Genomic DNA, 16273 nt, shown 5'->3' on the forward strand with positions numbered 1-16273 from the left:
CAGCTAGGAGGCTGCAAGGTGACTTGGATAGGCTGGGTGAGTGGGCAAATGCATGGCAGATGCAGTATAATGTGGATACATGTGAGGTTATCCACTTTGGTGGCAAAAACAGGAAAGTAGACTATTATCTGAATGGTGGCCGATTAGGAAAGGGGGAGATGCAACGAGACCTGGGTGTCATGATACACCAGTCATTAAAAGTAGGCATGCAGGTGCAGCAGGCAGTGAAGAAGGCGAATGGTATATTAGCATTCATAGCAAAAGGATTTGAGTATAGGAGCAGGGAGGTTCTACTGCAGTTGTACAGGGTCTTGGTGAGACCACACCTGGAGTATTGCGTACAGTTTTGGTCTCCTAATCTGAGGAAAGACATTCTTGCCATAGAGGCAGTACAGAGAAGGTTCACCAGACTGATTCCTGGGATGTCAGGACTTTCATATGAAGAAAGACTGGATAGACTCGGTTTGTACTCGCTAGAATTTAGAAGATTGAGGGGGGATCTTATAGAAACTTATAAAATTCTTAAGGGGTTGGACAGGCTAGATGCAGGAAGATTGTTCCCGATGTTGGGGAAGTCCAGAACAAGGGGTCACAGTTTAAGGATAAGGGGGAAATCTTTTAGGACCGAGATGAGGAAAACCTTTTTTTCACACAGAGAGTGGCGAATCTCTGGAATTCTCTGCCACAGAAGGTAGTTGAGGCCAGTTCATTAGCTATATTTAAGAGGGAGTTAGATGTGGCCCTTGTGGCTGAAGGGATCAGGGGGTATGGAGAGAAGGCAGGTACAGGATACTGAGTTGGATGATCAGCCATGATCATATTGAATGGCGGTGCAGGCTCGAAGGGCCGAATGGCCTACTCCTGCACCTAATTTCTATGTTTCTATGAGATGCACTTTGGGAGGTTGAATGTAGAGAGAGAGAATATACAGTTAATGGCACGACCCTTAACAGCCTTGATGTGCAGAGGAATTGTGGAATTCAAGTTCATAATTCACTGAAGGTGGCAGCACTAGTAGATAGGTTGGTTAAGAAAGCATTTAGTTAGCTTGCCTTCATTGTTCGGGGCATTGAATTTAAGAATCAGGATGTCATGATGCAGCTCTATAGGACTTTGGTTCGGCCACATTTGGAGTATCATGTGGTGTTCTCCTTGCCCATTACGGGAAAGATTTGGAGGCTTTGGAGAATGTGCAGAATAATTTTATCAGATAGTTGCCTGGATTTGAGCGTTTTAGCTATTGGGAAAGTTTGTTAACTTGGATTCGTTTCTCTGGAATATCAGAGGTTGAGGGGAGACTTGCTAGAAGTATATAAAATTGAGAGGCATAGATCGGGTAGAGAGTCAGAACCTTTTACCCAGGGTGAAAATGTCCACAAGTAGAGGGCATAAGGTGAGGAGGATAGCTTAATGGAGATGTGTGAGGCATGTTTCTTACACACAGAGTGGTGGGGACTGGAACACACTGTCAGAGGTGGTGATGGAGGCAGATATGACACAGAATATGGATCATGTACAGTCTGATGAGATTAGTTTAACTAGGCATCATGTTCAGCACAAACATTGTGGGTCAAAAGGCCCTGTACCGTTCCATGTTTTTTTTACAATCCAAAGGTGTACATAATATTTCAACTGTGGCTTAACCAATGTTTCATAGATTGGTACCATAATCTCCCCTTTCTTATATTTCCCGGCTAATGAAGGCAAATTTCCCTGTGCTGACTTCACCACTTTATCTATCAGTGCTGTCACTTTCAGAGATATTTGGTCTTGTACAATAATGTCCCTTTATTCATCAGTATTCTCGGGAGCCCTGTCATTTATTGTGTGTATCCTATCTTTAGTTATCTTCTCAAATTGCAAGATTATGCACGTTTTGTGATTATCTTCCATCTGCCACTGCTCTGCGCCTCTTGTCAACTAATCAATGTCGTACTGTATCCCGTAACTATCCTCCTCAGTCTCAACAACGGTACCAATTTTTGTGTCATCTGCAAACTTACTAATCATATTTGCACTGATCCCTGCAATGCACCACCGGGCACTGGCTTCCAATCACAAGAACAACCTTCTACAATCACCCTCTGCCTCCTATTGCCAGGCTAATTTTGGACTGAGTTTGCCACCTTCTCCTGAATTCCAGGGATGCTTACCTCCCAGATCATTCCCTAATGCTATGCTCCTATCGTCTTCACTGGGCCATAATAAGGATAAGGGGAAGTCTTTTAGGACCGAGATGAGAAAAACATTTTTCACACAGAGTGTCGTGAATCTCTGGAATTCTCTGCCACAGAAGGTAGTTGAGGCCAGTTCATTGGCTATATTTAAGAGGGAGTTAGATGTAGCCCTTGTGGCTAAAGGGATCAGGGGGCATGGAGAGAAGGCAGGTACGCGAAACTGATTTGGATGATCAGCCATGATAATATTGAATGGCTCGAAGGGCCAAATGGCCTACTCCTATTTTCTATGTTTCTATGTTTCTATAATGGATAATTCCCTCATACTGTCTGGATACAAACATAAAAAAAAACATTTAGATCATGTGATTATTTGTGTAGGTTATTTAAATTAACAGTATAAATGGAGTTGTTCCCTGCATATTAGTACTTCTGTGATAATTAATCAATTTCCCTCCTGGGATAAATAAAGTTTTATCGTATCATATAGGAAGTGTGTAATAGCATTGCAGGATGAATACTGTAAACATAGCTGCGCCCTCTAGGATCTAATGTTGTTCCATGGATCAACTTCTCTACATTAGCAAGACCAAGCGCAGGCTCAGCGATCGTTTTGCTGAACACCTCCGTTCAGTCCGTCTAAACCCAGCTGATCTCTGCGCTTCAACTCCCCCTCCCATTCCCAATCTGCCATTTCTGTCCTGGGCCTCCTCCATTGTCAGAGTGAGGCCCAGCACAAATTGGAGGAACAGCACCTCATATTTTGCTTGGGTAGTTTACACCCCAGCGGTATGAACATTGACTTCTCTAACTTCAGATAGCCCTTGCTTTCTCTCTCCATCCCCTTCCCCTTCCCCGTTCTCCCACTAGTCTTACTGTATCTGACTACATTCTATCTTTGTCCCGCTCCCTCCCCTGACATCAGTCTGAAGAAGGGTCTCGACCCGAAACGTCGCCCATTCCTTCTCTCCAGAGATGCTGCCTCACCCGCTGAGTTACTCCAGCATTTTTTTGTCTATCTCGATTTTACCAGCATCTGCAGTTCTTTCTTACACGAGAAATAGCATAAAATCATTCTAGCGATTTGTGAACATTAAAATAAATGGTAGGGAGGAGGGCGGTGATAGGGCATGGAGATATTATGACTAAGATGTCCTGGGATCCAATGGGAAAGAGGCATTTGAGCATTCGGAATTCCAGTGGTAGGATTGCCAAAGGAAGCTATAGAAGCAGATGCAACTATGACTTTTAAAAGACACTTGGATGGATATATGGATAGGAAAGGTTTAGAGGGATTTGGGCCAAATGCAGACAAATGGGACTAGCCCAGAATGCCAATTTGGTTAGGATGGGCAGTACGGCATCAATTTCAGAAAGCATTTACTGTAACCTTTCCAGGTATAGATCGCAAAACACATGCTAATGACTAAGGCTTGTAATGACACTGTTATCTATTTACACAGAGCTTGCCTTACAACAGATTACAATTAAAAATGAATATGATGTATGACAAAGCATGTAAACATGCCTTTGGGTTTAATAGGTTTTGTAGACTGGATATGCATTTTCCAGGTCCCTCTCTTACTTGGGACTCCCTACTCGAACATCTGGACTTGAAAGCCTCACCTTTCCTTGTCATTAATATTACCAGCAATCTGTCGTGGACCAATCACATTGATGTGACAGCCAAGACGGCACACCAATACCTCTACTTCCTGAGGAGACCGAGGAAATTCAGCAGAAGTAACCAAGAAGGTTGCTGAGTGCAAAACCATAGAAGTTGTCTATATGCAAGGCATTGGATAAGGTTCCACACAGCAGGCTGATCTAGAAGATTAGATCACATAAGATCCAGATCCAGAGAGAGCTAGCTGACTGGATAGAGAATTGTCTTTATGGAAGGAAGCAGAGGATGATGTTGTAGTTTGTTATTTTCAGACTGGAGGCCTGTGACTACAGGGATCTGTGCTGGCTCCATTATTGTTTGCCGTGAGTTGGATGATCAGCCATGATCATATTGAATGGCGGTGCAGGCTCGAAGGGCCGAATGGCCTACTCCTGCACCTATTTTCTATGTTTCTATGTTTCTATGTTTATTTGAACAATTTGGATGAGAATTACAAGGCACGATTTGGAAGTTTGCAGATGACATGAAAATGGGTGGTATAGTTGATAGCAAAGATAGTTAACAAAAAATTACAGCAGGATCTTGATCAGTTGGGCAAAGTGGGCCGAGGAATGATTATTGGAGTTGAATTAAGATAAGTGTGAGGTGTTGCATTTTGGAAATCAAACCAGGGCAGGACCTTCACAGTAAATGGCAAGGCCCTGGGCGTGTTGAAGAGCAGAGGGATCTGGGAGTGTAGGCACATAGTTCCTTGAAAGTGGCGTCACTGGTAGATAGGGTGGTCGAGAAGGCTTTTGGTACACTGACCTTCATCAGGGTATTGAGTATAGAATATTGATGTTATGTTACAAGAAGTTGGTGAGGCTACATTTGGAATATTGTGTTCAGTTTTGGTCACCTTTCTATAGGAAAGTAGACAAAAATGCTGCAGAAACTCAGCAGATGAGGCAGCATATACAGAGTGAAGGAAATAGGCGACGTTTTGGGTTGAGACCCTTCTTCAGTGATGTGAGGGTACGGGGGTGGGAAAAAGAAAGGAAGAGGCGGAGACAGGGGGTTGAGGGGTAGCTGGAAGGGGAGGAGAAAGCAGGAACTACCTGAAATTGGAGAAGTCAATGTTCATACCGCTGGGGTGCAAACTGCCCAAGCGAATATGAGGTGCTGCTCCTCCAATTTATGATGGGCCTCACTGGCCATGGAGGAGGCCCAGGACAGAAATGTCAGATTGGAATGGGAGGGGGAGTTGAAGTGCTGAGCCACCGGGAGATCAGGTTGGTTATTGCAAACTGAATGGAGGTGTTGGGCGAAACGATCGCCAAGCCTACGCTTGGTCTCACCGATGTAGAGCAGCTGACACCTAGAGCAGCGGATGCAATAGATGAGATTTGCAGAGGTGCAGGTGAACCTCTGCCGCACCTGGAAAGACTGTTTGGGTCCTTGAATGGAGTCAAGGGGGGAGGTAAAGCGACCATTGTAGCATTTCCTGCAGTTGCAAGGGAAAGTGCCAGGTGAGGGGGTGGTTTCGGTGGGAAGGGATGAATTGGCCAGGGAGTTACAGAGGGAGTGGTCTCTGCGGAAAGCAGACAGGGGAGGAGATGGGAAGATGTGGCCAGTGGTGGGATCCCATTGGAGGTGGCGAAAATGTCGGAAGATTATTTGTTGTATGTGACGGCTGGTAGGGTGGAAAGTGAGGACAAAGGGGACTCTGCTCTTGTTATGAGTCGGGGGGATGGGAAATGAGAGCAGCGTTACGGGCTATAGAAGAGACCCTGGTGAGAGCCTCGTCTATAGTAGAGGAGGGGAACCCCCGTTCCCTGAAGAATGAGGACATCTCCGATGCCCTGGTTTGGAACACGTCATCCTGGGAGCAGATGCAGCGTAGAAGGAGGAATTGGGGGTAGGGGATGGAGTCCTTACAGGAAGCAGGGTGGGAAGAAGTGTAGTCCAGATAGCCATGGGAGTCAGTGGGTTTATAGTCGGTCAGTAATCTATCACTTGCGATGGAGATGGTGAGGTCTCGAAATGGTAGGGAAATGTCGGAAATGTTCCATGTGTATTTGAGTGCCGGATGGAAGTTAGTGGTGAAATGGATGAATCAGTGAGTTGTGTGTGGGTGCAGGAGGTAGCACCAATGCAGTTGTCGATGTAGTGGAGGTAGAGTTCGGGGATAGGGCCATGGTATGCCTCGAACAAAGATTCTATAGGAAAGATGTTGTTAAGCTGCAAAGAATGCAGAGAAGATTTACGAGAATATTGCCAGGATTTGTGGGCCTAAGAAGTGAGGAGAGGTTGGACAGGCTAGGACGTCATTCCTTGGAGCACCGGCGTCTGAGTGGTGACCTTGTAGAGGTGTATAAGATCATGATGGAAATAGCAGAGCCTTTTGCGCAGAGTAGGGTAATCAAGAACCTGGGAACATAGTTTTAAGATAAGAGAAAGATTTAATTGGAACCTGAACAGCATTTTTCTGACATGGAAGAAACTGCATTGTCGATTGTGATCATGTATTGTAGTTTTGCTGATGGGATAACACGCAACAAAAAAAATTCTCAGTTCCTCGGTACACGTGACAATAAACTAAACAGAACTGGAGAGGAGGTAGTTGAGGCAAGTATTGTAACAACATTTAAACAACATTTTTGATGGGTTCATGGATGGGAAAGATTTGGGGGGATATGGGCCAAATGCAGGCGTGGGACTAGTGTCGATGGAGCAAGTTAGTCAGAGTGGGCAAGCTGGGCTGAAGGGCTGGTTTCCACGCTGTATGACTATAACTCCAGTGCAGATGGGTCATCTTTGTTGGTATGGGTAAGTTAGGCCTGTGTCTGTGCTGTATGAATCTATGGAGTTTATGACAGTTCTGTGCTGTATGAATCTATGACAGTTCTGTATTTGGAAAGTAAAATTCATCCTATTAATTCCTTATCATTCACCATGTATCTTGCTGAGTATTTTTTAGCATGTTTTTAATATTTGATTCAGATTTCCAGAATCTGCAGTATTTTATTTTTGATTAACAAGAGTTTGTCTCACCAGCAGAAGCCAAATAATTGGCAGAAAATTTTTTAGAGGTATTATTAGATTTTGCAAATAAAATAAAAATCCCGTGTGATTTTTTTAAATATTTAAGTCTCGCAAGATTTTATGTAAGTTTTGTCCAAAAGCTGATAATTACATTATAGGATGCTTAAAATATTTGCAGTGATATTTCGGTTGGAATTGGGTTTGATGCAATTCCAAACATGCCAGTTAATTACGGAAGCGTCACGCTTGAGAAGGGTTAATTAATTAATTCAGAGCTGATTGAACTGACGTTTTTCTCTGTTTCAAGAGTAATGCTCCCTTGTTGCAACTGTCAATCAAAAACAATGTCAATGCTTTGGAAACTTGCACATTTGAGTTGTTGCTGATATTGACATGAAACACTAGTTAGCTTTATTCAAAAGCTCCAGAGGGTAACCAAGAATATATTATAAAATAATGTCGTAAGCAATCCTTGTTAAAATAACTCATGTAAATTTTGATCCTTGCGAACATTGAACAAAGTTCTGAGGAATCACAAAATGCTGACTTATAAGTTATTAAACCCATTCCACAAAAATATTCAATCAGATCAGTTGTCTTTGAATGATGCGACTTCTACTTGTACTTTCTATTAAATGTTGACAGATGACAGATCTGCAGTTCAGATATCACGTCAATGCACAGGAAGTTACATTTCTCACAGCATTAATTAATGCTGCATTTTCAAGCAGTTACAGGAATTTAAAAAAACATCAGATCAGAAATGGCAGGAGGTCAGATGGATCCTCGAGCTTACTCCAGGATATAAAGTCATGTCTAATCATGTACTTCACATCCCCTTCTCATCTGATTTCCACTTCTAAGTCCATTTTCCAAAAATATTTGGAACCTAACCTTGTTATGTACAATAACTGAACATTTGAAAGATTTACAATTCTCTGAATGAAGATATTTCTCCCTTTCTGAGCCCTAAATAGCTGCCCTCCATCTAGAGATTGTTTTCCTGATTTCTATATTCTCCATGCGTTGGTGACATCTACCTTGTCAATCAATGCCTCAAAGATCTGATCGCAAGCTTACAACCTTCAATGAAGCCAAGCCTATCCGTCAAACACTCCTCATCTTTGAAATAATTCCGGCGAATCTATGTTACATTTACTCTTGGGGTCAAGTGGATTGTTCATTTATTAAAATGAAATTTGCATCTAAGGTTTGTTGAGCAATATACCACAAATTATAATAATTGTAATTATTCAGCTTAATTTATATAGAATTTTCTACTTATTAAACATTCAGTGATAATGTAATGAGCGCATATTTAACAGTTCAAAATTAGAAGATTAATTTTATGAAGTTGTACTCCAGTTGCAAAACCTGCCAATGGAGAGTGCATATGGAGTTCAGACATATAAACATGCAATGTATGAACCAGATATATTGTCCACTTTAACCTTACAAGCAATGTAGTTTATCCTGAAACAATAGCTGAGGAGGCGAGTGAAAAGAGTAATGAAGTACAGGGTTTGCAGAAAGGACCGAGGGCAATGTCTACTCAATCCAGGCTAGTGATGTGGAGGATGCAAGGGAAGTACATGGAATTTAATACATAGAAATGTGATATGTTGCATTTTGGGAAGTTTAACATGGGCAGGACCTACACAGTGAATGGTGGGGCTCGGTGGAGTGTTGTAGAACAGAGGGATCGAGGAGTGCAGGTGCATGGTCTCTGGTGTAGCTAGGGCATCACTTAATCTGAGAAAAATCCTTGAACCTCAGAAATAGTACATATTTTCAAATATTTCTAGGCTAATATCATTGCAAATTTACTCTGAAGGCTTTTGGTACATTGGCCTTCACCAGTCAGAGTATTGGGTATAGAAGGGAGGTCATGTTGCAGTTGTATAAGACGTTGGTGAGACCGCATTTAGAGTATTGTGTTCAGTTCTGGGCAACATGTTATAGAAAAGATGTTGTCAAGTTTAAAAGGGCACAGAAAAGATTTACAAGGATGTTGCCAGGACTAGAAGGTCTGAGCAAAAGGCAGAGGTTAAGCAGGCTGGGACTCTATTCCCTGAAGCGCAGGAGGATGAGGGGTGATCTTATAGAGGTGTATAAAATCATGAGAGGAATAAATTGGGTAGATGCACAGAATCTCTTGCCCAGAGTTGGGGAATCGAGGACCAGAGGACATGGGTTTAAGGTGAAGGGGAAAAGATTTAATAGGAATCTGAGGGGACACTTTTTCACACAAAGGGCGATGAGTGTATGGAACAAGCTGCCAGAGGAGGTAGTTGAGGCTGGGACTATCCCAATGTTTAAGAAGCAGTTAGACAGGTTTATGGATAGGACAGGTTTGGAGGGATATAGACCACACTCAGGCAAGTGGGACCAGTGCAGCTGGGACATTGTTAGCCAGTGTAGGCAAGTTGGGCCAAAGGGTCTGTTTCCACACAGTATCACTTTATGACTCTACAGCCAGATATGGTTAATGTAAATTTGCAATGATATTAGCCTAGAAATTCTTGATAATATTGACTATTTTTAAGGTGCAAGAATTTTACTCGGATTAAGTGATGCCCTAGCTACACCAGATATTGCACCTGGGAACATAACACAGTATAACATAGAATAACACAGGAACAGGCCTTTCAGTACACAGTGTCTATGCTGAACAGGATAACAATTTAAGCTACGCATCAGCCTACACCTGGTCCATATTCTTCCATTCCCTGACTGTTCATGTGTCTATCTAAAGACCTCTTAAACATTGCAACTGCTTCCACCAGTTCCCCTGCAGCACATTCCAGGCACCTACCATCCCCTGAGTAAATAAAAACTTGCATTGTAAATCTTCCCCTCTGAATTACTCCAACACTTTGTGTCTTTTGTGTCTTTAATGGAGATGGTTGTTGTGCTTGGCTATAACAAAGGCTGCGAGGGTTGAAAAAGATAAAGGCAATGGTTCTTGTTGCAGATTATGTTTGTTATTAATTATAATTAATATAATTGTGCTTCCTTTCTGCAGAGCACAGACGAGATGTGGGAGTCTGCTAATTTGGAGTTGGATGCACTTAGTTCATCAATGGAACCATATCTTGTACGAAGGTTACCATTTCATGCTCTGCAACTTCCACCACTAGCCTTCAGAGTGGCTGAACAATATGACCTAGAAAAAAAATCAGAATCAGAACACGTACCAAGACCAACAACTCTTCCATTGATTGCCATCACTGCTGCAGACAACAAAAGGTAAATAACATTGAAAGGACCTGTGATCCTCAGTTTTGAAGCTGTCAAAAGGTTGTCTTTTTCATAATTCAGATTATTATAATGTAATTACATATCTTCGATAGAGATGATTTCAAATGGCGATCTTGGTTAAATATTAGGATCAAACCTGTCTTTTGAGATAGATGAGGTGCCAAATTATTTGAACTAGTCAGCTCTTGTCGAGTATCCAGCTTACTTACCTTAATAAAATATGTTGTCGATATGGACGTGGTTGGTGTGGAATTTTGGGGCAAAATGCCCAATGACAAGTGAGCTGCTTGAGTTTGCTGACTACACGACATCTAATTTATGTTGTTTACTCCAGTTTAATCTTTGGCATAAGCCCCCAGCTGATCAATGCAAAGGCCTATCAGTGTGGTCCATTCAGCCCCCAAATGTCCATGGCAGCCAGTGTAGGTAGTCCTGTCCAGTGGATCACTGGCCATGATTAGGTCTTGCTATTCATCGTTACAGAATGGCTATCTCCCAGCTGTGACTTCATTTCAATTTCAGGCTCTCTCTACTTCCCCTTGATACTTTAAAACAATAATTGCATTTATTTTCAAATACAAATGAACCACAAATGCCTTTGAATAAAATGTGATATTTAAAAATAGAAATGAATCCCTGGGAAACCAACACAGTTTTACAAAGAAGGTTGAAGCTGTTTGGGGAGATCAAAAGCAAGAAGCTAAAAGTTATTGAACTGTCCCGATACAATGACATAGTTCGGCCTGGATTGAGGGAGGTGGGGATGTCCACAGATAGAACAGGAGACTACACCGGGATCTTGGGTTCTATACAGCATTCAGCTGAGCAGTGGAGCAGTGAGGTGCAGATAAGAACGCTCGTTCGAAAAGGCCATATTAGACTTTAGATACAGCGTGGAAACAGGCCCTTTGGCCCACCAAGTCCATACCGACTCTACAGACTTTCTGCTAGAGCTGTGTGGTGCAGATAAGAATGATTGTTCAAAAAGGCCTTGTTGCTTGTCTACCACTGAAATTCTGCAAATGCTGTCACTTATGCTGGTAACCAGTGGCGTAGTAGGTAGATGGTTCTGCTTAACCTTACAGCTAGAATTTTGCCAGTAGCAATATGGTGATAAATTCTATTATGCGTTAAATCTTTTCAGGATCTTATGATGTTAAATTAGCAGGGAGATTCTGTGTACACAAGTGTGATTGAACATGACACAGATTTTAAAAAAATCTATTCAATGTAGTTGCATGCCTGATCATGAGAACTATGGCAATCATCCAGTTTAAACTGCAGAACTGTCTGCTCTGTATCTGCCACTTTGATAACTACTGTGAAATTGAAAATCTTATTTGGATTTAATTTTAATGTTATGTGTATAAATTATGCATCTGAGACATTAATCATTTGAAATGAAATAAGCTGTACCTTAAGATAAAGTGGACAAATTGCCAATGTAAATGACACAACTCTACTGACAAGATAGATACATTCTGATTGCCATTTACTATTGCAATTGTTGATGACATTCCAACACTGATTGTTTCTGAGTGGGTGGAAATTATTAATGAATATTGTGTAGTTGGTGCTCATGACAATCAATACTTAAGAATTTGTAATGGAAATATCCTTTTAAAGTGGAAATGCTGGTTTTGCGATCGTTGCTTGCAAGGACATTTAAGCGCCTTGAGTATTAGAAAGGCGCTATATAAATCCCATCCATTATTATTATTATTGTTGCCCTGATAACCAGAAATCAGGAGAAAAGCAAATTTTGCTCGGTTTTGTTCAAAGCTTTGTCAAAACAGTTTTCCTGTGCAAGGATGTTGTGAAAATGTGCTCAGACCACCTTATATTCTAACTGCATCAATTAGAGTCAGGGTCATACAGCATGGAAATGGACCCTGTGGCCCAGCTTGCCTGAGCCAACCAAGGTGCCCCATCTTCATTAGTCCTACCTGTCCGCATTTGGCCCACCAGGGGTTCCCAACCTTTTTTGTACCGTTTACCCCTGGGCACTTTATTAGCACATAACAATGTTATTTCACTTATTTATGAACTACTAATTATGAACAGATACCGGTACACCAGAATCAAACGCAGTCAGTCAATGAGAAACATTTTGTACAATCCAGAATCACCAAATTTACCCCCTCGGGGTAAATTTACCCTAGGTTGGGAACCCTTGCTCTGAACCTTTCCTATTCATCTACCTGTCCAAATGTCTAGTAATTGTTGTTATAGTTTCTGCCTCAGCTAACTCCTCCAGCATCTCGTTCAATATACCTACCACCCTCTGTGTGGAAAAAGTCACCTCTTCTCAGATTCCTATTAAATCTTTCCCATTTTTATAACCCTACTCTTTCTCCTCAATAATATCACCTCTTGACCCGAAACATCACCCATTCCTTCTCTCCAGAGATGCTGCCTGTCCCGCTGAGTTACTCCAGCTTTTTGTGTCCCATCCTCCTACGCTCCAAGGAATACAGCCCTAGCCAGCGCAAACTCTCCCTATAACCTCATCTTTATTATTTTCTTCTATATGTGTACTTACGATAAATACAGCATAATGGCAAGCAAATTAAAATCAAATGGAAAAAGTGTAATGGGAACTCTGATTTATTTCTTACACATTTGAACACTGGATATCAACCTCGTTTGTTAGTTCCCAACCTCCAGGTTCAAATATCACTAGACGATCACCTGCACCATTACTCTGTGTTGCTATGTAAAGGTTCAGAAGCTGTAAGAAAAACATAATCAATACAATCGTCAAATTTATTATCGGCATAAATGCTGCATAGTTTTTCTTGTAACGTTCTCATGATTACTGGGTTGTGCTCTCCTCGACCTGTCCTGACATCAGCGTTCTGACCAGCCCGACCAAAGGGCTTCAACATTGGGCCGTCCATGGCGGTGACCACAGAGGGTCAGGGCCCCAACCACGGGTGAACAAGGGAGGAGGAGGAGGAGGACTGTCTGAACTGTATTCCCTTCCACCACAATGAAGTACGCTGTGGTGGATGTCTGTGTTGAATTATGTTGTGTATTGTGTCCCTTTTTAATTGCAACGCTGCATGGTAAATTACATTTCACTGCACCTTATGAACTTGAACTTGATCATCGCAAGGTAAAATTAGGAATCCAAGTTGGGTGTGACTGAGATAAGTGGGAGGGAGCATATGCATATATGTAACTCCTGGATATGATAATTGGTGGGGATAAGTGCATCAGTAGTGTGGGCAGAGCCCCATTAAAGACACACTTTTACATCTTCCAGCAGTCTGAAAGCTAAAATCTATTTTTGAAAGGAATGAAGGAAAATAATACAAATAGCTTCAACGATCCTTAGTGCAGTTTTTAGTTTAGTCTAGTTTATTGCATGTGTCATGTCAATATTAGGCACAGTGAAAAGCTTTTTTTTGTTGCATACTATCTAATCAGTGGAAAGACTATACATAATTACAATCAAGCGATCCTAATTTCAACAATAGCAATGTAGTGATCTCTTCTCTTCAAGTTTGAACTTCCCACTAAAACAGGAAAATCTGTGTAATGTTATGTATTTCCCATTATATTGCTCTCGATATGTCACTATTTTTGTACAAAGATATATCAGCCAGATTCCAGAAAACCCTAAATGCCAGTGAGGATAGTTATGTTTTAAAAATTCTCTGAGAATTCTGGAGAATGAGATGTTAACTGCTTCTCTCCCTGCAAATGCAGCCTGACCTTCTGAATAATTGCATGATTTTCTGTTTTTCTGTAAAATTTATCAACTATGCAGCTGAATCTATGACCCTTGTGTATTCTTACAGCATACTTTGAATTCTGCTTGGCCTAGCTGCAATATTTTGGCCGCATGCCAGTTTGATGCACTATCATTAGAACATTTTAATGAAGTTATCCTCCAAGCAACCAGAAAATGTGGGTGAATTTGAGACAGCTCTGTGGAAGGTGATGGAAAATCACATGGGTAACCCAGCATGTACAACTATCTTGCTAATATCACAAATTGCAACGTTTTCAAAACATTATGTGTGGATCATGGAAAAACCTGTGATATGAGCAAAAATTGGAAAGCTTCAAACCTTCAAGCTATCCAAACCATGTTACTAAATTTATCATATGTTGGAACATTTCCTTTCATTGAGCAATCTTCAGGTTCACATTCTTCATCTAATTATAAATTTTATCAATCACCCATCATCTGGATTTAAGGAATATGAGTAAGCTGGACTAAAATAGGTAATGTTAAGGATAATGTAGTTTGTGGTTTAGTAATTAGAACAGGCGAGATTTAGAGAATTAAAATGAATCCAGTGGATGGGTACAAGTACAGCTTAAGCCTGCATGGGTATGTCCTGCAAATGGATTGATTTCCACTGAAGTCCAACTAGCTTCATTCACTCCATGCAATATCCATAAACTGTTGAGAGCACTGGTTACAGCAAAGATCATTGAGCCAGACACCACTTGAAGTACAGCACTGAAGACCTGTGCTGCAGAACTAGCTGCAATTCTGGCCTTTAGACTGTAGAGATACAGTGCAGAAACAGGCCCTTCGGCCCACCGAGTCTGTGCCAACAAGCAATCACCCCATACACTAGCACTGTCCTACACACTAGGGACAATTTACAACTTTAACCAAAGCCAATTAACTTACAAACCTATACGTCTTTGTGGGAAGAAACTAGAGCACCAGGAGAAAACCTATGCGGTCACAGGAAATGCCTAGCCCCGAAACGTCAGCCATTCCTTTTCTCCAGAAATGCTCCCTGTCCCGCCGAGCTACTCCAGCTTTTTGTGTCTATCTCAATACAAACTCCCTACAGACAACACCTGTAGTCAGGATCGAACCCGGGTCTCTGGCGCTGCCAAGGCACCTAGCTGTGCAAATGCAATTGCTATAATTTCATCTCTGTGACAATGAGGAAATTGCCCAAAGATGCCTATTCAAAAAAGCAGTATGAATCTTATTGCTTATTGATTCTAACCTTAATCATCAGCAAAGTGAAGGAAGCTATAAACAGAGGTATCAAGCAACACTTATTCATCATTAATGTACTTCCCAGTAATGCCCAGTGTTTCTCTAGGGCTATTCATCCCCAGACAATAGACTTATCATAACCTTGGTCTAGGCTGATGCACCTGTCATGGACTGATAAGCTTGGTCTGGACCAGTCATGGACAGATAAGCTGAATTTGAGAGATACATTCGGATTGAATGCCCATGACATCAAGGTTGCTCTTGGGGAATCAAGGAGCCCTGATACAAATGGAAAATGGTTTCCTTTCATTCCAAGGCAGGAGAGGGTAGTTCCTATTATGTACGAAGGAAGATGCTTTTGGTCACTAGTTCTGAATCCTGGAACTCCCCTGCCTATGAGCAGTGGGAGTATCCTCACCAAAATAATTGTAATTTTGCAATGAAACAGCTCATCACTGTCTTCCTAAGAGCATTGGAGATGGGCAATAAATGTTGATGTTTCCAGCAATGCCTTGATCATTAAAAAAAAAAGAAAAACAACTGCAGATGCTGGAATCTGATAAGTAAGCAGTCTCTTGAATCTCCACTCATTGCCCCTCAGTTTCTACCTTCACCCCCCTCCTCCTGCCTGACTTCATTGGCACATAATCCCCCCTCCTCACCTGGTTCCACCTATCATCTTGCAGTCACTGCATCACTCCTATCTCTCACCTATTTAGAACTGGTAATCTCTCCTCTACCTTCTCAACCCTGATGCAGGATTTTGATCCGAAACATCGGCCATCCCTTTGCCTCCGCAGATGCAGCTTCATCTGTTGATTTCTTCATTTTTCTGTCCAGCTATGGAGTTTCACAATTGTGTCAAATTTTGAAAAACATCAGGAAATATAATAATTCCCAGGTTTTTCAATTCCAATTCTTTCTGAAATCTGTTCTGTATTTTCTGCTTGAGCTGATGAAGGATGAATCGTTAAATGAGTTAATAGTGTTAGTTGATTGACCTTTATTAATCCTTGCCATTTATAATCTCCACTACACATATATGTACGCCACCTATTATATGGTATTACGGTACTACACAGTACTATTCTCTGGAATTCTCTGCCACAGAAGGTAGTTGAGGCCAGTTCATTGGCTATATTTAAGAGGGAGTTAGATGTGGCCCTTGTGGCTAAAGGGATCAGGGGGTATGGAGAGAAGGCAGGT

The 16273-nt window shown here is 41.7% G+C and overlaps 1 protein-coding gene across 1 annotated transcript in view; it reads left to right on the top strand.

Moving 5' to 3' along the window:
- Nucleotides 1-10550, top strand: part of LOC116981787 (cAMP-specific 3',5'-cyclic phosphodiesterase 4D-like) — a 197243-nt gene extending 186693 nt beyond the window's left edge. The window contains exons 3-4 of the mRNA XM_033034915.1: nt 9854-10077; nt 10424-10550. Coding sequence (XP_032890806.1) covers nt 9854-10077; nt 10424-10550 — 351 coding nt within the window. The remainder of the gene's footprint in view (nt 1-9853; nt 10078-10423) is intronic.
- The last annotated feature ends 5723 nt before the right edge of the window (nt 10551-16273 follow it).

The sequence above is a fragment of the Amblyraja radiata genome, chromosome 1, assembly GCF_010909765.2.
Source record: "Amblyraja radiata isolate CabotCenter1 chromosome 1, sAmbRad1.1.pri, whole genome shotgun sequence".
NCBI lineage: Eukaryota > Metazoa > Chordata > Chondrichthyes > Rajiformes > Rajidae > Amblyraja > Amblyraja radiata.